This window comes from Phyllostomus hastatus, unplaced genomic scaffold, assembly GCF_019186645.2.
Source record: "Phyllostomus hastatus isolate PE091 unplaced genomic scaffold, TTU_PhHast_1.1 phas_scaffold_1674, whole genome shotgun sequence".
NCBI classification, from domain to species: Eukaryota; Metazoa; Chordata; class Mammalia; order Chiroptera; family Phyllostomidae; genus Phyllostomus; species Phyllostomus hastatus.
Window position 1 is genome coordinate 6,558,586 of NW_025334011.1, and position 27,585 is coordinate 6,586,170.

Genomic DNA, 27,585 nt, shown 5'->3' on the forward strand with positions numbered 1-27,585 from the left:
TGTTTATACCAGTATCACCACAAACACGTGAGTACTGTGTTGCACTATGCTGTTATGATGGCTAAGATGTTACTAGGCGATAGGAATTTTTCAGCTCCATTATAATCTCAATAAGGATCACCATTGCGCATGCAGGCCATTGTTGACTGTAACATTGTTATGTGGCCTATGACTGTACATTGTTCTCAGTTACTGAGAAATGCATGATATTTGCATTCCTATGGAAATAATCTTACGAATGATGTCTAGCTTCCAGGGCCTGATTATAATAGCTAATGTACTTGATACCTGTTTAGGACTCTGTTGACTGCACGAAAAAGGAGCCCATCTCAAATCAGTTTCCATAAAAGGAGTTTTATTGGCTGAAAACAGAAACTTGGTGTCCTCAATTCAGCTGTGCAGGAAGCCAGCTAAGATTATTTTGTGTCTAGTCTATTATGTTTATACTTCTATTAGCATTTTTTGTAAGCATTTTAAATGCCTATACAAAATGCTGTCCTCTGTGACATTATTTACCATTATGAATCATTTGCATATTACTGGAAATATAGGTTTCCACATCTTCACTAATAGTTTACTTATGGTGGAATTCTATAAATAAAATCAAGACAATATGAATATTTTTAAGCCTCTTGATGTATTATGAATAATCTTGATGTATAATTATGGTGGAAATTTTTACTAATTTCCACATTTACCAAGAGCATGTAAAAATTATTGATTCCAGTACATCTTTGCTAACAAATGTAATAATGCTTTAAATCATTGAATGATGATTTTTTGTGGGGAGTTTTTTTTAGGCAGTAAGAAACAGCTATTTCTTGTAGCTATAAATAGTGATAGGTGATAAAAGAATGTATAAATTAGGATAACTCTTAGATATATGTCTCTTGCTTTGATCTCTTCTCTGGACCTTATACTTGTAAATCTAATTGCTAATGCCAATCTCCAATGGGATGTTCAATAGGCACCTCTAACTTAACATGCACCCTACTGTGCTCTTAATATTTTACCCCAAACCTTTCCTGTTGTCTGTCAGGAACTGTTAAGAGTTTGAGATTTACCCTACTCATAAGCTGACAAGGTAGCGTGCCATAGTTTCATGGATGTTGTGAGAAGAGATAAGACAAAGGATTTTATTACTCACAGAAATACCTATAGCCAGAGTATCAGCATTGGCTCCAGTGCCTAGAGCCTCAGTTCCACAGGGCTATGTGACAGGTCCAGGTGACATCTGTACATGCAGTGGATTGTGTTATAGGAGAGGAACCCTGAGCTTAGGGCACTGGAATCTTTTGTAATGGGCAGCGGGTCAGCCCCAGGGAAGAAGGGGGGTGAATCTCTAGTTATGTTTCTAGCATATAGCACCTTGAACAGTTCTTAGCACCTGTGAGCAATTAATATATATTGAATGAATGAATAAGTGAATGATTTACATGGTAATTTGTAGCATATATTAGAAGTACTATAATGAAACCAAGGAAAAATGATGAAGAGATTGCTTTTTATTAACAGAGGATCAATATGGCAATTGTAGCTTATCAGTTAGAACTTATCAGTAGAACCCGTTCATTAAGTCATTCACTCATCAGATATTTGAGTGCCAGGCAAGGTGGTAAACAATGATGATACTCTGGTAAATGAGGTGTGCACAGTCTCTGTCTCATGGAACTTACAATCCAGTTGGGGAGAGAGGCAGTGAATAAGTATAACAAGTATAAATATTGTGATGGATACAATTTTGGAAGTTCCTGTTGTACAGGTTGCAAACTCAACCTGCGTGGGCCAGGCAGTTAATGTACAAGAGTGATGTGGGCTGTGAGAGCATTGAAACAGCTGACAGTGGAGGAAGCCAAGATGAAATGCAGAGCACCTGCCTGACTTGTGTAAAGGCTGCAGCAACTGACTGCTCGCTTTGATTGATGTCACATGGGAATGAGGACCCACTCTTTCTTTGTTTTCAGGTTTTTCAAGAGAAACTGAAAAATCTCTAGATTGTCACCCAAAGCATTGCAGTTTTCTAAGGCACTCCGTAGTCCAAATGGGACATAGTTTTGACTTACAGTCTTCTTCTATGTAAGGAATACTGCTTATTAAGTAAGATTCTAACAAAAAACTGTAGGGGTGGGAGGGCATTGTTCTTCCTTAATTGCCCTATTTTTCTTTTGTTCTTCCTAAATTTTAAAGTTATCCCCAGACCCTCTCTTTGTAATTATATATCTGGACTACTTATGGCATAACTAATAGGAACAAGCGTGGATATAAAAATCATAAGAACGAGATTTATAAGGGGAAAAAAAGACCTCTGGCTCCATCTTAGCTTTGTGTTGTTGGACTAGCTGCTTACCGTCTTTCTCAGTGCTTAGTTTATTCCTCATCTATAGAATGAGAATAACAGTTAAGTTGCTTCATGAAGGTATGAGAATTAAATAACGTACTTGGAAATGGTTTGTATATTGTCAGGGCTGTATGACTGTTGTGTTCTTATGCTCTTTCCAACTCCCCTTCTTCCCATTCCCTGTCCAATCAATTGTACCAGACTCATTCTTTCATTGCATCTTACTAGATAGCACTTACTGATACAACAACTTTGGCAAGAATACAAGTTAGCAATCTTCTTTAGGGATATTTTCAGTTTTAAAAGAAACTCCTAGAGCCATTGCCTTAACCTAACGGTATGACAGTCTGATGTCCCACAGGCCAGTGGTCATTGGGTAGGCAGATCTTTGGCTCAAATTCCACAGCCAAGTAAGTGCCTGTTCCACTTATCTCAAAGACAGTTTTCAAATGACGTTGTTTTCTTTGGCAGTGATTGAAACCAGAAATTGCTGACAGCTTGGTATTTCCTCTCTCTTACTGATTTGCATGATGTATGGATATGCACACAATACAGAAAGACCACGTGAAATTTTATCCTTCTGTTGGTCTTCCATTCCTAGGAAAACAAACTTGATAGGAGTAAACATTGTTAAAGGGCCGTCTGTCATAAACATGAAGTGCTTGTGTGTGTTGGGATGTTGGAGCTGTGGTATCTAGGATACCATAAACGTTTTGTGTGTCAAGAGACTTATGTTGCCTTTGGGGAAGTTGTGAGTCTGGATAACAAGTAGCAGTGTCTTTTTTGTAAAGTAATTATTCTCAGTGGCAATAGTGGGGTTGTTGGATGGCAAGGGAGAAAGGAGTTACCTGGGGAGAAGAATCTCATGTCTCTTTTTTTTCCCTTTGCTTTAAGTTTATTATGAAAAATTTCAAAACATACTGAAAACCTGAAAGAACAGTAAAGTGAATAAACCATATGCCCATCATGTCGATTCAGCTACTAACATTTTACTGTGTTTTCTTTATACATTTTTTAAAAACATAGATAATTTTGAATGAGGACCACGCACTAGAAGGATTATTGTCCATTTTCTTAGGTGGGATAGAGCTACTGTGTTTTTTTAGGACAATATACCCATTTTAATAATGTATATTTGTTAAGTACCTGTGAAGTATTTTTTATTTTTCAGACAGTCATATACTTTACAAGGTCTTTTCCCTGATATTTCTAGTACCTACCTGGCATCATACACAGTCATAGCAATAGTATGCTATTGCCTATGTGCTGTGCTTTAGCTCCCTGTGACTATTTTGTAACTGCCAATTTTTACTTTTCCCCCAGTATCTGTTAAGTATCAATGAGTAAAATGACGTGATACCTACAGCTGACTTTCAAAGAGTTCAACAAAAAACACTTCATAATTTGTTTTTTAACTCTTTCTAGTGTTGACACTATTACAGATGTCTCCATTTTCCTCCTTTTTGCCCACCTCCACACTGTTGTCCCCCCGCCCCCTGGCCATCATCACTACACTGTTGTCTGTGTCTGTGGGTCATGCACATATGTTCTTTGGTGAATCCCTTCATCATCTTTTATCCAGTCCCCTCCCTCTGACTTATACTTTCTTTCAGAATTGGATTAATCAGGGGTTGTGTATGGCATTTTGTTGTAATGTCTATTACAATCTAAAACAGCCCTGCCCCCCTCATTTTTTTACTCCACATGTGGAACACTACAAGTCAATTAGCCAAAGAGTCAGTCAGTATCTTGGACTTTGCCTGATTGTTTCTTTGTGTTACTGTTTTTCTTCTAGCCTATTTTCTAAATTAGAAGTTAAGCCTTAAGATTTATTAGGTTAAAGGTTTTGGCAGAATCCCTTCATACGTGATGCTGTTTGCTTCATATTGCATCACATCAAGAAGCATATAACGTCAGTATTCATGTCTGCATTAGTGATGCCAAGATTCCTTTTTCCTTTTGGTACTTTGGTAGCATGTGAATACACTGTTTCTCATCAATCTGTCATCAAGGATTTTGGCATACATTGAGAATCCTTGCTGAATCCATGTTTTAATATCATACTTCTCGATTGTGATACTTTTTTCTCCCAATTCTGTTGACAGTCTCCACCATTTTTGGGAATGAATAGTATCTTTCAGTGTGTTGGCTAAGGAAATGGGTTGAAAACCAGGGTTATAGGAAACATTTAATGGCATTTAATTGTATATAACTTCTTCCAAGTTGGACTTTAATTTCTTTGGAAAGAAGGTACTGATTACGAACCAAAAGTCATTCATTGAATGAACATTATATCTGATTAAATTAATTTGACTAGGAAACTCTTTTACTTGCTGTCAAGTTATGTCAAAGAAACTAGTGTGTGTTAGTTTTAACAAGGCACTTAAAAATACCCCCTTTTTTCATTTTCTGAGCCATTTTGTTGATTCAGACGTATTTTAATGGTTATGTTATGAACACATCGATTATTCATTTTTCATTTACTGTTGCGTGAGGCCCTAATCAGGTTGCTTAAACCTAGTGGAAGAGACAGATTGATAAACAGATAGGATCTAGTATACTGTGGTATGGACAGGAAGTTATGCGAATTTTAAATAAGTGCTGTGCAACCTGTAAGGAAATCTAATTACATGAACAGTTGCTCCTAAATTCAGTATTGCTTGTTTCCGAATTATCAGGTATTGACTTCCAGGTCCTTTTGATCATTGCAGATATGTTCTGAATCATGGTTAGATTTAAAGATTTTAAATAGTTGGTTGGGCATATTCTTCTTTTTTTAAGCAGGAGATAAAATAAGTCCATAACTACTACTTCTGGGTAAGTAGTTGTATTCCAACAACAGTTCTCTGACACCTACTAGGTGTCAATTCAGGTCCGACACTAGTGAGAGTAAGTTCAGGACTGTAAATTATAAGGGCTCAGTTTTACAGGATTTCCAGCACCTCAGATGGCCCCCAGGACTATCCGCACTTCTGATGGGCTGGTTTGACTACGTATTTGGGAGTTTTCATGACCCCTCTTTAGGTTTGATCATTTGCTAGAATGACTCACAGAACTCAGGAAAGGTAAAGGTACTGTGCTTTCAATGACCATTTTATTAAAAGGATGCAAAACAAACAGTCACCTCATTGGCATAACAAAACACACTTTTATCAGGGAATTCTAAGGGTTTTTGAAGCTTTGTACCAGGCACTAGGGACAGAGACCAGTATATATTTTTTCTTATATCGTGGTAGTAAAGTCAGAGTAATGCTTTTAATAAGCATAATCAATTTACAGGACATTTTTACCCTAAAGTGAATGGCAGAAGGGTTCATTTAGGCATCAATTTGAGTGGCTGTACTGGATTGCTTTCCATTAGATAAGACTTCAAGAAATCAAAACATAAGAGGTGGTTTATAGTGCTAAAAAAAGAGAGAGCTTATTTTGACTTTCATTTAATACTCAGATTTCTAAGTCTTCAAAATGAAGAATTATTTTATGAAGTTGATTTTGGGTTTGAATTATGTATGACATTTAACTTACATTTGTGTTTACAAATGATTTGGAGCATGCTTATACAGGTAAATATATATATTCTTTGAATATTACTGTGTTTATACTAACTTATTAAGCCATGTGTTGATTTCCATTTTTCATATTCTTTAAAATGTGTACTCTGCCACACTAAGATACATCATAATTAAAATGCCAAAGGTTAAAGATAAAGAGAGAATCTTAAAAACAGCAAGAGAAAAGCAGAGTTACCTACAAAGGAGTTCCCATAAGACTGTCAGCTGATTTCTCAAAAGAAACTTTGCAGGCAAGGAGGGACTGGCAAGCAGTATTAAAAGTGATGAAAAGCAAGGACCTACAACCTAGATTACTCTATCCAGCAAAGCTATCATTTAGAATAGAAGGGAGGATAAAGTGCTTCCCAGACAAGATAAAGCTAAAGGAGTTCATCATCACCAAGCCATTTAATATGAAATGTTACAGGGACTTATTTAAGAAAAAGAAGATCAGAACTGTGAACATTAAAAAGGCAACAAATGAACAATTGTCAACAACTGAATCTAAAAAAAATACAACAGCAACAACAAAAAAAGACAAAAACAAACTAAGCAAACAACCATAACAGGAATGGAATCATAGGTGTGAAGATCATTTGAAAGGTTATCAGCTGGGAGAGGGAAGTGGGAGAATGGGGGAAAAGGAGCAGGGACTGAAAAAGTATAACTGGTAGGTAAAAGTAGACAGGGGATTGTTAAGAATAGTATAGGCAATGGAGAAGCCAAAGAACTTATTTATATGCATGACCCATGGGCATGAACTAAGGGGTAGGGGAATTGCTGAAAGGAAGAGGGGTATCAGGTGGAGGGGGGCAAAGGGAGAAAAGCTGGGACAACCGTAATAACATAAACAATAAAATATACTTAGAAAAAATAAAACACTGTATGAGTCAAACAGAACAAACCGCTACTGATAAAAGGTACTCCATGGGAAAAAATAAAAATAAAATGTGCAGTCTAACCTTCATAAGATAGACTAGTATTATTAACAGCAGCATAATAGTTTATTATTAATTATAATAACTACCATATATGAAATCACTTTTATTATTTTGAATAATAAAAGTATAATTGAAGTACTTGATAATGTAGTCAAAACTAAATATGGATGCCTGAGGAAGTGTTGGGCATGCATTGGGTTGCTCATGAAAGACTTCTGTGAGAAAAAGTATGTGGTGAAGAATTTGGGAGATATGGATTGGTAGCCAGCAGATGATAACCTTATCTTGGATTACTAAAATGTTTTAACTAGTTACCTCCCACTAAATGTGTTCTTCAGATAGAAATAATATTAGGTAACTAATACTTAATCAGAAAATTCTGGAAAGCATAGTATTTGGAGAACCAAATGATGCCATTTCATTCTCAAAGCAGGCACCATCAATGATCATTATTTACAGTGTTTAGGTATAAATCATAGTTGAGGGACATATTATCTCTATGTACAATACTTAACATTGGGCCAGCTCTTTGTCTAATTTAGCATTAGTGGAATTGGAAAACTTGAACTTTTAGAAATGGGTTTTTTTAAATTAGAAGACTTAGTGAATATTTGTCCCTAGTTTTTATAATTTACGGGGGTAAAATTATACTTTGGTGGATGATTGAGAATGGATAGTAGGATCCATGGTTTCTCTAGGAGCTTTTACTCTGATTCAGTGGCTACACAACTTGATTGTGCATCAGAACCATCCTGAGGGCCCCCCTCTACTTAATCAGGAACTTTACATTATTACATATTTATAAGAACATATACAAAAGTAGAATAATATAAGGAGTAGTGGGATTTTAGAATTATGTATATACAGGTTCTGGCACAAATAACACCCCTTCTTTATTACAAAATTATAAGCATGTAATTTTGTAACATAACAATATCAAACTCAAGCACACCATATGACATTTTAAGTGAAATGTTCAAATTAAAACTATAAATTATTACACTTATATTATTACCCTACCAACCACACTCAAGCAGGCATTACTTCTGTGTACTAGGGTTTTTCTGAGAATTTTTGATTCACACTTGGAGTCAGAACCTGGAAACTATTTAAGACAAATTCTCACACATACACGCACCAGCTCACCAGGTGATTCTGATGCACAGTTGAGATTGGGAAGCATTCATTGTACTAGGGGAATCTCTAGATAAATGTTTCAGAACAAATGCTATTTAAATGCTATTTATCTTGACCTATATTTTTACCACCTTCATATCTATATTTATTCTAACTTCCAGCATTTTCCTTAAAATTTTTAATCAAATAAAATTTGGGTAGTTTAAGTAATACTTTATTAGTGCCTCTAGTATGTTAATGTATGAATATGAAATTAATGCTAAGTGTACTTCTTTTAAAAGAAATGCCCTGCCTTGTTAGAGCTTTTACTTCAAGTATTTTGCCCAAACATCTTTGTCTTTCCTGGTCGATTTGATTTCTTCTACATTATCATGGAAATACAAATCCATAAGGTGGTAAATGTGTAGTTTCTTATAACTGCAATTGGAAGATTGGGTGGATCTGGAATGATTTTCTACTGACTCAGGAGTGTGTTCAGAGTTCTTTTTTCTCTGTTGTTTATACCTAGTAGTTAACTTTTTTTTGGACTGCTTTGACTTAGCATTGCTCAGAATGCTTCTTTGTGAGGGCTATCAAATTGATACAAGTGATACACACTATCTTCTGTTTTAAACTCTAATTAAGCTATACGTATTCTATGCCAACATGAGTTTTTAAAACTTCGGGTGGAAATCTTTGTTTAGATGTGTCAGAAGTAACTATTCTTTAGGATACTTACTGTGTATTTCAGATACAATACTTTGTCAGGTCAGTTAACAAAGATTGTCTGAATAACTGTGATGTAAATACTAATGAGGACATTTATTGTCTCATGTAAGAGTTCTGGAAGGAGGTGGTTCTACAGTTATCTAATTTAGTATTCTAATTGGATCATTTTTTTCTCTGATTTTCTTTTCCCCATCATGGCCACAGATAGCTGCAATAGGTCTAAACATCATGTTCTTATGCAATAAAATCCCAAAACTGGAAGAATGAGTAGGACCTTTTCCACAAGTCTCTCCTTTTTTTCTGGGTAGAAAATCTTTCCCTGCAACCCTCAGCAGACTTTCTCTTATCTCCCATTAAGTAAAACCAGTTCCATACCCAATCCTAAGTCAGTTACTGACAAGAGGAAATAGGATTCCTATTATCACCTCAGAACAATATTGGCTCATCCCCTGGAAATGGAGGAGGGACCCACCCAATAAATTTCCTTTATGTCTCATCTTAAACAACATTAGTGTTTTGTTATCACAGGAGAGGCAGAGGCTGATGGGTAGGCAATCATTAGTATATGCCAAACTATAATAATTAATTTATATGTGACATTTTCCACATACCACATAAAAGGTATTCACATGGAAAGTGAAAATTCAGTATTTTAACCTTTAGCACACATGCATATTCATTTGAGAAGGATGTTCTCCTCTAAGTGCTACTTCATGATGGCAAAGGAAGCCAGTGTCATGGGTTTCAGTCTAATCTACTAGTTGCTGAGTGTTCTTATTTTTATCTTGGGTATAGTTAGTTGATTTCCCTTTGAGATTATGCTCTTCATTGGTATTATTGGGTTGGCCAAAAAGTTCTCTTGGTTTTTTCTGTAAGGTGGCTCTAGCAGAGCTTAGTTGTCTTTGACTGCATTCAAAACAATGTTGTTAGATTTGTATTGTGACAGTTGTCAAATTTGCATGCGTTTTTAAAAAAGCTTAACAAAATTGGTCAATTTTTATATAGCCATTTTAATATTGAAGATGGAAGAAAATATACATTTTTGGCATATTATGCTTTATTATTTCAAGAAAGGTAAAAATGCAACTGAATGCAAAAAAAAAAGATGGGTGCAGTGTGTGGAGAAGGTGCTGTGACTGATTGAATGTGTCAAGAGTGGTTTGTGGAGTTTCATGCTGGAGAGTTCTTGCTGGATGGTGATCCATGGTTGGGGAGACCAGTTGAAGTTGACAGCAATCAAATCGAGACATTAATTGAGAACAATCAACGTTATACTCAATACATGATTTTGGCAGTAGTTGCTGATTCTTTTTAATTAATTGGTACTTGTCCTTCTAGGTGGATTTTCCACAGTTTTCCTGGTGCGGACTCATGGTGGAACCCGCCATGCATTGAAGCGAATGTATGTCAACAACTTGCCAGACCTCAACATTTGTAAAAGGGAAATTAAAATTATGGTAAGTGAAAGCATAATTATGTTTAGAAATTTGGTGTGTTTTCCTTTGGTTTTGCTCTATGGCATTAGCCAGGTTTTAAGCATGCTGCTTATTGCTTTATGCACATCTATGAAAGCTGTTGGAAATCATTAAATTAACTTGGAAAATTACCTAAAAAGAAACCACTGTCCTGAGTTTAATGTTTACCACTCATATGAGTGTTCAGTATATTTATTAGTATGTGTTTATATTCACAGAAAATAATTAGTTTTGCTTTTTATTTTTAAAATCATGTATAAAGTTCAGTTTATTTGGTGTACTCTGCAGTATGTAAAGTATCCTTCAGCAAAAGAAAAATTCTTTTTAAATATTAGGCCCTGGCTAATGTGGCTCAGTGGATTGAGCACTAGCCTGCAAACCAAAAGGTTGCTGGTTTGATTCCCTATCACCGCACATGCCTGGGCTGTGGGCCAGGTCCCTAGTTGGGGGCATGCGGAAGGCAATGGATTGTTTCTCTCTTTCTCCCTCCCTTTTCTTCTCTCTCAAAATAAGTAAATGAAATCTTTAAAAATAAATAAATATATATTAGGAAATGTGAAAATATTTTAATAGGCCATTAAAGAAAATTTCAGTAACTCAGTTAACTAAGCAGTAAAAAAAATAACATTACAAAGTAAAAATTCCCTTTTTTTTAGGGTTGCTTATTCTCAGTGCTCCAGATGGCTTCTGTTAATTTTGTCCCACTCGCCCTCCTCTTCCCTTCTTTTGTCTGTTCTCTTCTTCCTCTACATCAACTGCGTTTCAAGATCTAATATATACATATACATTTAAAAATTTTTATTGAGGTGCAGTTCTCAATAATATAACCATTTAAGGTGAATAGTTCAGTGACATTTAGTATATTCACAATGTTGATGCAATCTAGTTCTAAAATCTTTTCATCACTTCAAAAGGAAACCCTCTTCCCATTAAGCAGTTGCATTCTATTCCCCTCTTGATTTAGCTGTTGACAGCCACCCATCTACCTTATGTCTCTGTGGATTTATCTGTTCTGAATAATTAATATAAATGGAGTCATGTCCTATGTGACCTTTTGTGTTTGGCTTCTTCCACTTAACATGTTTTTGAGGTTTAGTGACATTGTAGTATGTACTTCATTTTTATGGTCGAATAATATTCCACTGCACATATGTGTATCATATTTGTTTATCTGTTGTTGGACTTTTTAAAACAAACATCGATGAACTTTTGGGTTGTTTCTACCTTTTAGCTGTTGTGAATAGTGCTGCTATGAATTATGTGTGTTACATGTTTTTGTTTGAGTACCTGTTTTCAGTTCTATTGGGTATATGTCTGGGAGTGGAATTGCTGAGTCATATGATAATTTTGTGTTTAACTTTTTAAGGAACAATTATACTGTTTTCCACAGTGGCTGAATCATTTTATATTCATGCCACCAATATATGCATTTTCTAGTTTTTAAACAATTCATTTTCGGTTTTCAATTATATTTGACATTCTATATTGTATTATTTTAGGTGTATAACAATACTGGTTAGACATTTATATATGAATGTTAGAGTGTTTCCATATCCTTGTTTTCCCATACTTGTTATTACTGTCAGTTCTACTGCTAAGAGGTGGATTTCTTATTTTTTATCGACATCTTTATTATCACACCTATTTTGACTCCTTTGTTTGAAGATGGGCACCTTTATACAGTCTGGCTTGTCTGAATTCTGCTTTAGTTGTCCCTATTCCTTACATTTGAAATTTACTTTTTTTAAGGTAAGGCTATAAGCATAAAGAGTAAAAAGATTTACCCCAAGATAACTGGGAAATCTTAGGCCAAGTTCTCTAACTTGAACCAGATATGGTATTTTTGTGCCATAATTCTTCCTTTAGTAGAATGTTTATAATTTAGAGACATAAAATTCAAGGCCCCTCCCCCCAACTGGAATTATCTTTTTATCTTCTGGAGGACGGGCCCCTTTTAGTACAGTCTCCCCCTGGTACGTGAGTGTTCTAGGAACCCACCTGTATTGGTGTACCAGTTGGAGTTGTTGGGAGAGGCTGTGTGAATTTTTTTTGAAGACTCAACACGTTTGCTCATTTCATGATGGGTGATTTACAGGCACACCTGCCCAGACTGCACTGAGTGTTCAGTAGTTTTTGATCAAAAATGGCATGACCCCAATGCCTAGCCCTCCCTATTCACCTGATCTCTCCCTTGATGAAAAAAGTCCTCAAATGGAAACATTTTGCTGAAGTGGAAGAAAGAGGTGAAACAAAAAACAACAGAAGCACTAAAATGCATTCAAATTGATGAGTTCAAAGACTGTTTTGAGCACTGGAAAAAAATTCTTGATAGGTGTATTGCATCAAATGGAGAGTTTTTGGAAGGTGACTGAAGTTTAAACATGGAGAAATAAATACACAATTTTTTATAAGTTTCGCCTTTTGGCAGGGGGTGGGGGGGTTCCCTGTCATAGTCATCATCAACAGTAGCAACGCTTAAATCTTATGCTTTTGAACAAGTTATTTTAGGGAGATCAGCTCTTTAGAGCAGTGGTCCTCCAACTTTTTTTGATGACCTATCTCCCATTATGTATATTTATTTATGAATTAATGACATATTTAGCTGCCATTGCAAATATTTCAAGTTATATTGCACAGTTAAAATTAGGTTTATTAATGATAGTGGATGTAAATTTATTTAAAATAGTATTCTTGATAATTGTTTTTTAATTTTTACATAAACCTAATTATATCATCATTATTTTAAACCTCAGTAATCTGTGCTGATGGTTATCTCTTACTGTGAGCCAAAAGTGTGAGATTTGCCGTTTTCTTGTTATTTCCTTGTATTTGTATTATTAGCATTATCTTTATAGTTTCTTTACAGAAATCTTTTTAGGCCGCTTTTTGACTTTTTATATTATTAGTAGTACATACATTTAAAAATCCACTTAAGTAGGTACATGTTAACTGTAGTACACTGCATGCAAAACAAGCAAATGAGCATAATAGTTATTTCATAAATACAAAGGTTGGCAAAAGTAGGTTTACAGTTGTTTGTATGAAAAATACAATAATTAATAAATAATACAAGAATAAATTTTGTGTTTCCTGTACTTACAACTGTAAACCTACTTTTGCCAGCCTCTGTATTAGAGCTTATATTTTTAAGATAAAAGTAAATATAGTAAAAATTATGGTATTCTATAGTAAATATTTTATCCTTGAGTCCCTAAGGGCTATCTTGCACACTAACATTTGGAGACTATTACTTTTGAGTGAACCATCTTTCTTCGTGATTGAATTAAAAAATAAGTATTCACTGAATAATTTGCTTGTCAGAAAATGACAGTCAAATGTTAAGTACTTTCCATTGGAACTGTAGAAACCTTTTTGAAATATGTCAGATTCTATACTCATGCCTGAGTTTTAATTTTTGAAATTCTCTAAAAACATTAATTTAGACTTAAAACTATTACTAATGATAGAGCTTTAAAATGTATATTTTTCTGATTCTTAAAATTTTGTTTTTTTTTATAGAAAGAGCTATCTGGACACAAAAATATTGTGGGTTATCTGGACTGTGCTGTTAATTCAATTAGTGATAATGTATGGGAAGTGCTTATCTTAATGGAATATTGTCGAGGTAAGTTTTTTGTCTGCATTTGCTTTATACTAAAAAATAATAGCTTTAAAATGGGTTACTAGGTGTCACCTTATTATAGACAGTTATTGCAATCTCAACTTTAATTATCTGTGTAATTAAGGAATGCTGTTAAAATTATTTAAAACTGCCCTTACTGGTGTGACTTAGTGGATTGGGTATTGTCCTGGAGACCAAAAGGTCACCAGTTCAGTTCCCAGTCAGGGCATATGCCTGGGTTGTAGGCCAGGTCTCCGATTGGCAGTGTGAGAGATGCAACCTATTGATGTTTCTCTTCCTCTCTTTCTCCCTCTCTTCCTCTCTCTCTAAAAATAAGTAAATATGATCTTAAAAAAACCCCAACAAAACTCAAGTTGTTAAAAAAATATTTAAAACCTAGTCTAGGTAAATGACAAGGAAAGATGCTGTTGGATTTAAAACAGGAAATCTAAGCAGGTAAAGAGTACCTGCACTTCATGCTTCCAATCCAGTCCTTTTAGAATCCAATCAAGAAGAACATAATATATCAATATTAGTGTTAGAAGGTATTTTTTCCATCAGTCTACCATGTTATCTTTCAACATATTAAATGTAATTTGGGGAATATATTTTTATCTATAATTTTTATAAACTTGTATTATTTCATATTTTGGAATTCTTTTGTAAATATCAGAAGATAGAAAACCACATTTTATTTGGACCTACTGTGGTATTTCTTAAAATAAATAATTACTTGTATAGGATGCTGTAAGAATAATGCTAACTTAAGAAAATTCTCTGAAATTTTTTTTACTTTAATGTGTGAAGGGGGTAATTAAACTATTTCTTGCAAACTTAAAAAAAAATATTTGGATTCTCTTAAGACAGTTATCATTGTTATTTGTGATACCAGAGACTCTTGTCATTTCCTGAAGGTTAGAGGAGAAGGATGATGGTAGTGGTGATGGAGAAATATGTTCTCTCTTACTTCAGTCTTGTAAGGAGGGAGGACAGAGGGAACTAAAGTGAGTTAATATTATAATGTCTATTGCAGTGTATTTATAGCTTATTATATAATGTAAGAAGTTAGATGTTTTCTCTTGTTCATATCTCTACTGTGAAGCATTGTGATAAGGAGAAGATAATGGTTTTTCTCTACCTCACTTTTCTGAATTCTAGCATTTTTTGTTCTGATTCTTAGCTGGATTAAAGACAGTTGAATTGGGCATAATTATAACCCTGGATGAGTTTAATTAATTGTCATCCAGAAGATGTTTTAAAAGGAAAGCCAAATGAACTTCCATTTTTAGGAGACAATTTGTTTTAAGGAAGGCATTCTTTTGCTTTTAAAAATGAACAGTTTTAAAAATCTGGTTTGAATCAACAAGCTTTGTTTTACATGAAATTTTTATTTTGATCAGTTATTCATTTATATATTTTAAAAAGTCAAATAGTAGATCTGTTAAGCTATGGCTAAATCATATCATAATCCTTGAGATATTTCTCCTTATATTTACTTCTGTATTTCTATACTGCATTATGTAGAGGAGAGTTGGTAGTTTTAGTGAGATCTTTAGAGTATGAAAGAAAAAGAAGGACATTAAAAAATCAGGGGAAATAATGTGATTCTGGGCTTTTGCAAGTTTCGCAGTCCTCATTTTCTGTTCTCATATTTTAGATAGTATCTCCAAGAAAAGATGAGGAATTTACTGTCAGTGTAGTATAGTCTCATTTTTTATATTGAATTAATCATCAGTGTTTAAATTATTTTATTTGCCATTAAACTATGACATGTAATAGTCTGTAATTGTATTTTCTTTCTTTTTATTTATCTTGGAGTTAATAATTATGTCAATTTTTACTTGCTTTATTTTCTTTATACATATTAGTATATTGGCACCACCTTCTCCAATGTAAATTTTTATGCAATATGTTTAAATATTTTAATACTGTGTCAGTTTCATTTTTTCTTTCCTTAGGAACATCCTTTTGGGAGACTTAACTTTGTTTAGTTTTGAACAGCATTTAGCTGTCATTCTGGGAATTCCCTTTGCCTTCCTCCTGTCTTAGACTCCCTTCTACTCATGCGTCCCACTTGTTTTTATAACTACCTTGGCAGAGTACATTTTTCGGTAGATTTCTGGTAATGGATTTATGGGTAAAAACATTTTTGAAACCTTTCATATATAAAAATAATTTTATTCTGCACCCATATTTGTTAATTTGGCTAGATAAAAAGTTGTAGGTTAGATATAATTTTGATTTATAATTTTGAAAGCCTTATTTCATTTTTTCCCTACAAGTTGGATGCATTATGATTCCTCCGTTTTTTTGTGTGACCTGTTTTTTTCCCATGGACACTTCTTGAATCTTTTCCTTTATCTCCAGCATTCTAAAATTTTAAGTTATATGTGCCTTGGTTGTGGTGATTTGGGTATTTGTTTTTTTTTTTTTTTTCCCCTGGGCACTTAGTTTTTCTCTTTCATATTCTCTGTTCTCTCTTTTTTGGACTTTTCATTTTAGGATATTAGGTTCCTGGATTGATTGCTCCTCTGGTTTTCTTTTTCTTTTTATTCTAATTGTGTTGGGAACATTCCTTACATTTATCTTTCAGTTCCCCTATAGACATTTGTATTTCTGCTGTGTTATTTTTAATTCCCAAGAACTCTTTCTTGTTCTCTTCATGTTGTTCTTTGTTAAAATACACCTTGCTCTTGTTTTAGGTGTACATATTTTGTTTTTTACTGATATTAGTTGCAGCTTCTAAAAAGATTTTTATTCTGTTTCTTGCATTTGTTTATTTCTGGAATTTTTCTATTTGCTATAATGCCCTCTCCATTGTGTTAGAACTTTTATTTTTAATGTTTTACCAGACAAACTTACTGTATGCACTACAGATCAGAAGGTACTCGAGTAGACAGTTATATATTAAAAGAAGGAGTCCAGAGGATCTGAATAGAGCATGCTCATCAGTTCCTTTTCTCAGATGAATCAGTAAGATAAGTTTCCAGTGGGTTGGAGGGGTAGGGAATGGGCAAATAAATGCTCTTCCCTTACTTCCTCTATAAAAGCTAATTGTTTTATATAAAATAGTTGAAGAATGAAAATATTTCAGTGAGGAATCAGTTTTATGTATGTATAGTTCAAGTACATTGGTTTTGATTATGTAGAGATAAAACTGTATAGAAAGTAGAAGAATGTGTTAAATACCTCCTACCTCACCATGGTTTCAGGTATCAAATGTTTACAGTCATCTTTTGTCTAATGTTAGGTATCTGCAGGCTCATGGTGTGGCACTGCCTAGTTTGCCAGTGTTCTGAGGTATAAGTTAAAGAGAGATTATGTGCTTTAGGTGCCAAACTTTCAGGAATTGTAGTTGGTATTTGGAATATATTTGTATTTTATGAAAAGAGCTTTTATTGGTAGGAGGTGTTCTACAGAAATTTTTATGAATAATGTATCTGTTAGCTTTTGCTTGACAATAAAACATTACAAAACTCAGTACCATAAAACAACAGGTATTGTTTGTGTATCGTGGGTCAACTGTTCTAGACTGAACTTGGTGGGATGACATTACTCATTTTGGCTGGGCTTGCTCATGTGCCAGTGAGGTTTCTGGGGCTGGTTTCACACATTCCTTGTCTTCTTCGGGGCACTAACAAGCTGTCCTGGGGATGCTTTTTGCATGGAGATGGTAGAAACACAAGAGGGCAAGTGGAGCATATGAGGGTCATAAGGCCTGCCACTTCTGTCTTATTCTGTTGTATAATGACATAGGAAGGTTGTTGGATGACCACTGTAAGAGGTTAGGAAAATGCTGACTTTTTTAGTGATGAAATTGGCAGAGAATAAAAGCTTTTGTTTAGGAAATGATATCTGTTTGAAACATATGGAAGATTTGAGAGCTGTATGCATCTTGTTTTAAAAGACCTTCATTCAGTACATATTTTTTAATCTTTTCATTAGAATAACCTTACTTTAATGTAATTTTCAGAAGAGCTTGATTTTGAATAATAAAAATTTTTTGTGTGTCTACATTTGAAATGCAGCTCAAATATAGCTTTTAGCTTTTTTGGGGGACCTGAATTTCGTGATTCAAGGTTTCTAGCTCAAAGATCTCTGAATGGAAGCAAGAGGGTTAACATTTGTTTAAAATTTATTCTACTCACTACAACATCAAACCTTTAGAAGAGGTGGAGTGAGTTTAAGGTTTTGATTGCTTTAGCTTTGAAATGGTATTTCAAGAATGTTAATGAATATCAAGAAAACATTTTTTCATCTTGTTTAATTTTGGGTCAAAGTGAGTCAGGATGTCTGACAAGAGGATGAAAGAAACTGCTGCCTGGTCAGGTGCCTTGCTCTTCAGAGAATCCCTGAACAAATTACAGCCAAGTAGATTTGAGTTTTCTGAGAGCTGGAGATTGATAGGTGAAAGTCCATGTTCTTTTTGCTCTAAAATTCTTAGAAAAAAACCCCATTTCAGAAAATACATGAGAATGCTGTTTAGACAGTAATAATAAAAGGAATAGGTGTGCATGCACATTCTGACAGATTTCAAAATAGCAAACATTTTATGTATTTATTTATTTATTTATTTTTAATTTTATTCAAGTGTTAAAGTTTCAAGTTAGCATTGGCTTGCCTTTTTAAATTCCTGAACTTGATTTTTATTAGAATAGTTTCTGAATGAGCCACATATTTACTTGTATTCTTAAAATATAACGATTGTTAACTTTTGAATAATTAAGAATTTCCATCATTAGACCGCCTCTCAGGGATCTTGTGTGGCTATTTGATTTTAGCATCCCTTACCTGGTTTAGAGTATTAGCGTCCTAACCCATCTCTCCATTTCCACTCTTGTGATTCCCTTTTTCCCCAATCCAGGAAAAGGTTTGAAAAGTCACGTCCAGAGTTTCCTTGGTTCTTAAGTTACAATGCTAAGTATTTCTGATTGCTATCTGCCTTGTCATCATCATCTCACCTTACTCTCTTCTCTGCTTTCTAGACCACGTACACATTGGCTTTCTTTAGGCTATTTGGAGTCATTAAGCTCCTTCCCAGCTGGATGCCTTTGTAATTGCCACTTCCTATGACTATCTTGCTTTTGTTCCGAATCTCTTCCTGGTTAATTCCTGCCTATTCTTAGTTCTCAACAGAAATATCACTTCCTTAGGCCTTATCTGATATCTTCTCTTCCCCATCCTTCACCAATTTATATAGGTTTCTCTTCTATTATTCTTACTGTGCATAATTATGATGTGTTTTATTTGTGAGTTTGTTTAATGTTTATCTCTGCCTTTAGACTATAAATTCTATGATAATAGAAACTTTTTTGGGGGGGGGGCTCATCATTGTTTACCCAATAACTAGCACAGAATGGAATAAACATTTTAAAACCCCATGATGCTGTCAATGATGTATACTCTCCTGATTTCATAGATGTTAAAATGCTAAAAAAAAAAAAAGGCAATAGCCTTAGTGAGACATTATCTGTCTAAGGTCTTCTCATGTTAAAATAAAAAATGTGAAAAAATGTATTTCATTGAATCAGTACTTAATGGTGTAATAAGTATCCTTATTAGGGGAATAATGAAAAAGCCAATTTCCCAGTACCTGAGACCATAATGCATCTCTTAACTTTTTTGTGATAGACTGCATTTATTAAAAATATGTCCTTTCAAAATTACTTTTTTGGTTAGCTGGGCAAGTAGTGAATCAGATGAATAAGAAGCTGCAGACAGGTTTTACGGAACCGGAAGTGTTACAGATATTCTGCGATACCTGTGAAGCTGTTGCAAGGTTACATCAGTGTCAGACTCCAATAATTCATCGGGACCTGAAGGTAGGAACTTTGGACTACTTATGGATTAATGCATTTTAAACTTCCAAATTAAAATTTTCTTTGGCTGTTTTCATCTAAACCAGTTTTTATCACTAGCACTGACATTGGTCCATGTTTCCTGCTGCATTTCCTGAGGGCATCTAACGACTGGCTATAGAATTTGGTGGTGATTATCTTTAAGATCACTTTATGTTACCTGTTAGTGCAGTCTGAATATGATACCCATTTGCTACATTGGAAAAAGTTCTCCGAAGAGATTAAACATTCCTGGTATCATATTGCTAGAGATATCAGTACACATATCCTGTAAAACCATAGGCGTCGTCCTAGCTGGGTGGCTCAGTTTGTTGGAGCATTGTCCTGTGCACCAAAGGTTGTGGGCTGGATCCCCATTTGGGGTGCGAATGGAATGCAACTGATCCATGTTTCCCTCTCCCCCTCTCCCTTCCTTTCTCTCTCTAAAATGAATAAACATTTTCTCGAGTAAGGATTAAAACAATAACATCAACAAAACTATAGGTGTCGTCTTTGATACCCACAATACTACCCCTTTCTCTGCTTCACGTTTATGGAGAATCACCTTCTTAGTGAGTTCCATCTTGTACTGCCTCATTTATAATTGCAACCTAACATTCTTCTTTCCCACTTGCTCTACCTTTTATTATTACTTGTCGTTGTCTAAGATACTATATAATTTGCTTATGTGTTAGGCCTACTGTTTATTTTCTTTTCTCTCCCACTAAAATATAAGCTCCATGTGCACCAGGATTTTTCTCTTTTGTATTGATGTATTCAAGCATTTGGAACAGAGCCTGGTACATAGTGTGTTCTCAATAATTAATATTTAATGAAGGAATGAATCCTAATTCTGACCAATTACACAAAATTTATGAAAGTTAATAATAAAACACTCTTTAAGATACAAGAGAATAGAGGATCTTATTTAGAATATAGGTTGTAACCATGAAAACATCCAGGGAACCTATGGTAAAAGGATACAAGTTAAGACAAGGTTGAAATGCATGACTGTAGACCTCTGTCCCTTAATTTGGGTAACTAGTATAGTTTATTTCAGTTCTTTTGAAATGCGACTTTTACTTTTTCCTAATAATTTGGTATGACTTTTTTAGATTATTAAAAATTACTAAAAATCATGAACTATTTTTTAAAAAGATTTTATTTATTTTTAGACAGAGGGTAAGGGAGGAAGGAAGAGAGGGAGAGAAACACGAAGGTATGGTTGCCTCTCACTTGCCCCCTACTGGGGACCTGGCCCACAGCCCTGGCATGTGCCCTGACTGGGAATCGAACTGGTGACGCTTTGGTTCGCAGGCTGGCACTCAATCCACTGAGCCACACCAGCCAGGGCAAATCATTAACTTTTTTCATGTAGATATTTTCAAGTGAGGCTTAATAATTTAAAACTAGAAAAGACATAAAACTGTGTAATTTTGTATAGGCCATATTGCATATGCTTATTTCTTTTTTGTGTGTAAATTTAAGCAAACATTTTAGATTTCTTGTACAAATCTTTATTTTGTGTAAATCTTTTACGTCATAGACTAATATGAAATCTAGAGGAAAAATGATAAACAGTAATGTAAGTATTTTGATGGAATTGAGAGAAATTGAAATGCTGTCCAAAACTGTTACAAAAATAAAAATATTGTGGAAAAATGTAATAAAAATGGTATCATTTATTGAGTGCTTACTTTATTCCAGGTACTGTTCTAAGCACTCTACATGTTTTAATTAATTTAATTTTTACAATAATAGATACTACCTTTCCCATTTTGTAGGTATGGAAACTAAAGCACAGAGTGGTTAAGCAAATTATCCAAGGGTATGCATGCTAGTGAGTAGTAGAGCTGGGCTATGAATATATACTTTCTTGTTCTAGAAACCACATGAATTTGTTTACTTAAGTTACTACAACTCTATTCTCCAAATTGAGACATTAAGTAAAATCTTTTTCAGTGCAGTATTTTAGATAAAAATGGTATTAGGAGTCAGAGGTAGAATTTTAATGGTTTTTGCTATTGCTTACCTGCAGATAAAATGAAGTGACAGAAATGGGGACATATGGAGGTATAGTATAGACTCTGACTGCTACAAGTTCTTTGCTTTCCCTGAAGCACCTTTAGAGAGGATTTAGGGTTTTTTGTTCCCTACACAGATCATCCTGGGATTAGAGAAACACTTCCGTGTTCTTAGAGAAGCAGTAGAGATAATAGAATAGTATATTTTTAGTGTGGTTCATTTGACCTTCCTCATAATTTGAGGTACCATGTATATAGTATATATATGATATGTATATTTGTGTATATATATGTCACAAACACTTCAGTGTTTATTCAGTAAGGTCATGGTTGTAAGAAAATAGTTTTCATTTTGAAATAGTATGAATTAATTGATTTTCTTCTCTTAAGGTGGAAAATATTTTATTGAATGATGGTGGAAACTATGTACTTTGTGATTTTGGCAGTGCCACTAACAAATTTCTTAATCCTCAAAAAGATGGAGTTAATGTAGTAGAAGAAGAAATTAAAAAGTAAGTGTTCATCTTTACTGTGTTTTCTTAAGGGAATTTTAGTTAACTTGGGCCTGCGATCAACTCTACTAATACGTATTATAGATATTCCATTCATATTACTTCAAAATATTTTTATGCCATAGATATTAATTCATTTATGTCTGATCTAGCTTGATAGGAAATACATTTTACCATGGATACAAGTTTTTCATCTACATTGTAAACACATTTATCAAGAAAGTTGTTAAATAAGCTATAGTAATTAGTGAAATTATTAAAGGGAATTTTCAGTAATTATTGAGTTCATTTAAGCTCTTTGTTTTTTACTGATACCGAGGATTTGTCTTGTTAGGAAAATTACTTGAAAGCATAAAATATAAACTTTTACTTTATATTTAATATTAAGAAGTTGATTTCTGTATGCATTGAAAACTATGCTGAAACGGTGTTACTTTAATAGTGTTCTAGAAAGCTCTCTGGTAGAAAAATAAGTCATATCTGCTTTATGTTTTTAAATCTTGTACTTTCTATGGCTGCTACATTACCTGTAAAGATTTTTCTGTGACTTTTCTGTTTTCTAATTTTAGAAAATGGAACCGTTTATAAATCTTAGATTACTTTAATAGAATGATACAGAATGCAGAAATATCTGTCAGAATAGGAATTTCTAAGTAGTTGCCTTTTTCTAAGTTGTCCACTTCACAAATTCTCGATTTTTTAAGACTCTGTAGGAGCTATTTATTTGAATTGCAATTTATATTTTGAAATAGCTCAAGTAGAGCTGATACATTTTGAAATGAGCCAAGTAGACTTTGGCTCATTTATTATATAACACTATGGATTTCTTGACTGCATATTTCTACTCAGGGAACTTAGCTTATGATGATTATGTTAGATTCCATAAAAACAAACTCTTTAGTAAACATAAATGTCCCAAAAAATTAACAATAAATTATTAAACTTGCTTCCTGGGGTTGAGGCTAATTCCTAAAAATGATTGGATTGTTATATATAATGGCTGCTATAAAATTCTGCTCAAGCTAGGTTTTATATCTTGTTGCTGAGATCTGAAGTATACAGTTAAGGTTCAGTAGAATTTTGCATTAGTAATAAATGTAGGCTATGAGGGTGTTCTTGTGCTTTGTGGCTCAATTAAAGAGTTAATGGCCTAACCATTTATTCAATAACAGATGTTTATTACATAGGGACTACAGTGTAGTGGACACTGTTGTTGGTGCTGCAGGAGACCTGTGAACGAAAGTCCTGCCTACATGCAGTTCATGTTCTGGCTTCTTAGGTTGCTACTCTAGTAGTATCATTCAGCATGTCCCCCCAGTCAGGGTCATTGGAAGAAGTAAGATTGTTGACCTTTAAGATACTTTATGTAAAATAAAATATGTTAACACTCAAAATGAATTTTAAATTATGCCATGATATGGGAAGTCCTTCCTTATTTTGGTAATTACCATGAAATTGAGCTCTGCTTCATCAAAATATTCTGTTCATAATGTATTTGGGGTTTTTATGTTGGTAAATTTTCACAGTGTCTTATAATTCCAATTATGTAGTTTGTGATGACAGTGAATATTAGAATTGTACATAATTAGTGTAGTTAGAATGATGACACCTGTGTTATTTTTAAAACAACAATTATGAAAACAAACCTAAAGGAGATTTACTACCATGAGCAAGGAAGTATATTAGAGTCCATAGAAACAAACTCCTTAATAAACATATAAAGTAATTTTTTGAAAGAATGCAAGTTTTACTTTTGAATTGACTGAAATATTTTATAAGGATATTTTAATAGTCAAACTATATTATTTCAAATAAATTCAAGGAAAACTATGTTTCTAATATATTGTCTCTATTTAAGATTTTTGTACTAACGAGAAGTAAGATTTTTATCATTAGAGATACTATTCCACTTGTTAAATAAAAATGTATATACATGCTTTGTATTGTTTAATTCTTGATGGACTTTTAATGACTTTTAAAAATAATATTTTTATCTAATGTTATTGAATTGAAAAGTTTTTTGCAGTATTTTATGTAGAATCAATGTAGTATCTGTCTTTTTTAAAATACATATATATATACACATATATATATCTCCATTCCATTTTACTTATTTACTGCCAGGTATACAACTCTGTCATACAGAGCCCCTGAAATGATCAACCTTTACGGAGGAAAAACAATCACCACCAAGGCTGATATCTGGGTAAGGCCAAGAAAGGTTAACATTTTCCCTAACCAAATTTAAACAAATGAGTTGACTTGACTATTTGCCCACTGCCCCCCAAATGGTGTTTCCTAATAAGTAGAAGAGTGGTGTACGTAGAGCTACTTATTCAGGAGATGAAAAATACTAGAATATTTTATCTTCTTAATCCTGGGATGGAAAGCTTAGGTATAAAAAAGCAAATAAAAGACTTCTATATAATAAAACTTTTTGCCATGATAATTTTAAGAGTTTAAATTATATATGTGTTAACATTTTTTGATTGAGTGGAATTTTTTTTTTTTTAGATTTTATTTATTTTTAGAGAAGGAAGGGAAGGAGATAGAGAAACATCAGTGTGTGGTTGCTGGGGGTCATGGCCTGCAACCCAGGCATGTACCCTGACTGGGAATCGAACCTGCGATGTTTTGGTTCACAGCCCGTGCTCAATCCACAGAGCTACGCCAGCCAGGGCTGATTGAGTGGAATTTTGATTGCTCACTTTATGAAAATGCTGGGCATAGCTCTTAAGTAATTACACTTACAATTGTCTGGAGTATTTTAGGAAATTAACATGAGTAAAACTTTTTTTCTAATTATAAACATGTCAACTAACATATATTGAGGTGTTTTATTATATAGCATTTATATGTGGATTGAATTATTAAGATAGATAATATTTCTATATAATTAAACTTTGTTAGAATGTCAGTACCTCTTTAGAACTCATTTCATAAGTAAGCTATGTTTTGGCTATATTTAATAAACTAGCTGGAAAGTACTTTAATGTAAATTCATTTAAATTCAGCTAGTATTTAGCTATATGAGGGGGACCCAAAAAACCCAGAATTATCTTCTGGAGGGTGGGCCCTCTGTAGTACAGCCTACCCCCACTAAGTGAGTATTCTAATAACCCATCTGTATTAGTATACCAGCTGGCATTGTTGTGAGGGGCTGCATTTGGCTTCAGTGAATTTGTTTTGAAGACTCTTTCATTGCATTTGCCCATTTCATGATGGGCGATTTACGAGCACACCTGCCCACACTATGCTGAGTGTTCAGCAGGTTTGACCAAAAACGGCGTGACTCCTGTGCCCCACCCTTCCTATTCTCCCCGTCTTGCTCCAAGCAATTTTTTTTTTCCCTGATGGAGAAAGTCCTCAAAGGGAAATGTTTTGCCAGTATCGAAGAGTTGAAACAAAAAACAGTAGAAGCACTAAAAGGCATCAAAATCCATGAGTTCAAAAACTGTTCTGAGCAGGGGAAAAACATCTAATAGGTGTATTACATCAAATGGAGGTGACTGAGGTTTAAACATGTAAGAAGAAATACACAATTTTTTATAAATCAATTCCAGTTTTTTTGGGATCCCTCCTTGTATCTACCACTAGTAAGTATATTAGGGATGGTGAAAAAAAATTCCTTTGAAAATAGTTGTAGAGTTTACAAGAAAATTCATGTTTATTTTGTTTTTAAAATGTAATATTCAGAAAGTACTCAAATGTAATATGTGAAACCAAATGAGTATCTCTTCGGTTTTCTTCTCCTGGCCTCTTCCTATTGGGGTTGGGATATCCAGATATTCTTGCAAGGTAATAAAAAGACAAAATATCTTCAGCATCTTTTTATCTGCCTGCATAATATATATTTTTTCACCAAACAGTGGTTCTTAAATCTTGTCGTAGTTGAATTTTTAACCATATACATAATTGATTCAACCTGTGAACAAGTTTGGTTTAACTTGATGCTGTGTGGAGATCACCAGTTCGTATAACTCAAATTCAGTTTGCTTTTCTCACATTAGCATTTGACTCATTGAATGGCTTATAGTATAAGGTAGAAAGCAAATTCAGTTGGATCTTTTAAAAAAATTTATTGATGAGAGAGAAAGAAAGAGGCATGGGGGAGGCAGACATTGATTTGTTCTACTTATTTATGAATTCATTTATTCTTGTTTGTGCCCTGACTGGAGGTTGAACTCACAACCTAGAGGGGCATATTGGGACGACACTCTAATCAGGAGAGTGACCTGGCCAGGATCTCAATTGGATCTTAATTAATAAAATGAAAATACTAGAGGAAGTGATTGTGAAAGTTTTTCTGGCCTAATTTTGTGACTGCTGTTGAAATCTGTATTACCTAAAAGAGTATTTCAACAGCAGAAGAAACAACAGACATCATAGCTCAACTACTGTTTTGAAATCATCAAGGGTTGATTTTAAAAAAAGTTACTCTTTTTTTCCCAACTGTATATTAACAAAATGGAGAGGGAATCTTTTTTTTGTTTTTGTTCATTTTCAACTAGACAGTGTGTGTGTCAGGCTGCATAGTATGTTTTCAGTGAAAAGTTTAAAATTTATACCATCTGTAGATTAGTATATGAGGTAGTAATTTTATAACCACTAATTGGGTATAGTTTTGAGGTTATAGCTACTCAAAGATAAAGATAAAAAATAAGCAAGACAGATAATCGGAAAACAGAATCTATGTGTATGTGCTTGACAGAGATAGAAGTTCAATTTGCATGATGTCATCTTCTTGCTTGTCTTAGCTCAGGTGGAACAGAAGTATGCTACAGCATTGTGGGTGAGACAGGCATCATGTTACCTTTTAATGAGGAAAATGGAGGTTGGTGGTAGGCCTCCAAAATCAGGTCATTCGTTCCCTCTTGTTTTTGAACAATTCTTGTTATATCAAGTGGATAAACAGGGAAATAATGCCTTCGGTGTGAAAAAATTAGGACACCTATTTGTGTTCATACTATGTGAAGTAGAGTATTTTAGATTTATGTTTTTTAAGTACATTGCTGTCTAAAATTGTCATCTGGGAACTCCCAAAATATTTACTGTAACACAAGACACTACTAAAGGTTTGACTGACAAGATAAAACTGGCTAAAATGCAGACCTCTTTTGCCTAAACTATCATCTGAGTAGGAGAAAGTGTAATTTAATGCAGATGATACACTATTAATAGTATTTTTTTTACTGTTGTCAAGGGAGCCTTATGCTCAGTTCATAGCATACATGCTGAAATTTATAGAAAAAAGCATCATAAATTGTTTTAAGCCAAATTGAACTGGTTATTTTTATTCAGAATCTTCACAGTTTATTAATCATAATAAATAACCCACCCTGTAATGTCTGTGAATGGATATATTGAAATTTCTAGAGCCTTTAAATTTTTCATTAGAAAACTGTTAAAATATTGAAACTTATGTTTAGTAAATTAATAA

General features: G+C 33.9%; 1 protein-coding gene across 2 annotated transcripts in view; it reads left to right on the forward strand.

Moving 5' to 3' along the window:
• Positions 1-27,585, forward strand: part of BMP2K (BMP2 inducible kinase) — a 118,847-nt gene that overhangs the window by 34,642 nt on the left and 56,620 nt on the right. For both annotated transcript variants that reach the window (XM_045857854.1, XM_045857855.1), the window contains exons 2-6: positions 10,014-10,132; positions 13,670-13,775; positions 19,452-19,594; positions 22,024-22,145; positions 24,270-24,351. In XM_045857854.1, the coding sequence (XP_045713810.1) occupies positions 10,014-10,132; positions 13,670-13,775; positions 19,452-19,594; positions 22,024-22,145; positions 24,270-24,351 (572 nt within the window). The remainder of the gene's footprint in view (positions 1-10,013; positions 10,133-13,669; positions 13,776-19,451; positions 19,595-22,023; positions 22,146-24,269; positions 24,352-27,585) is intronic.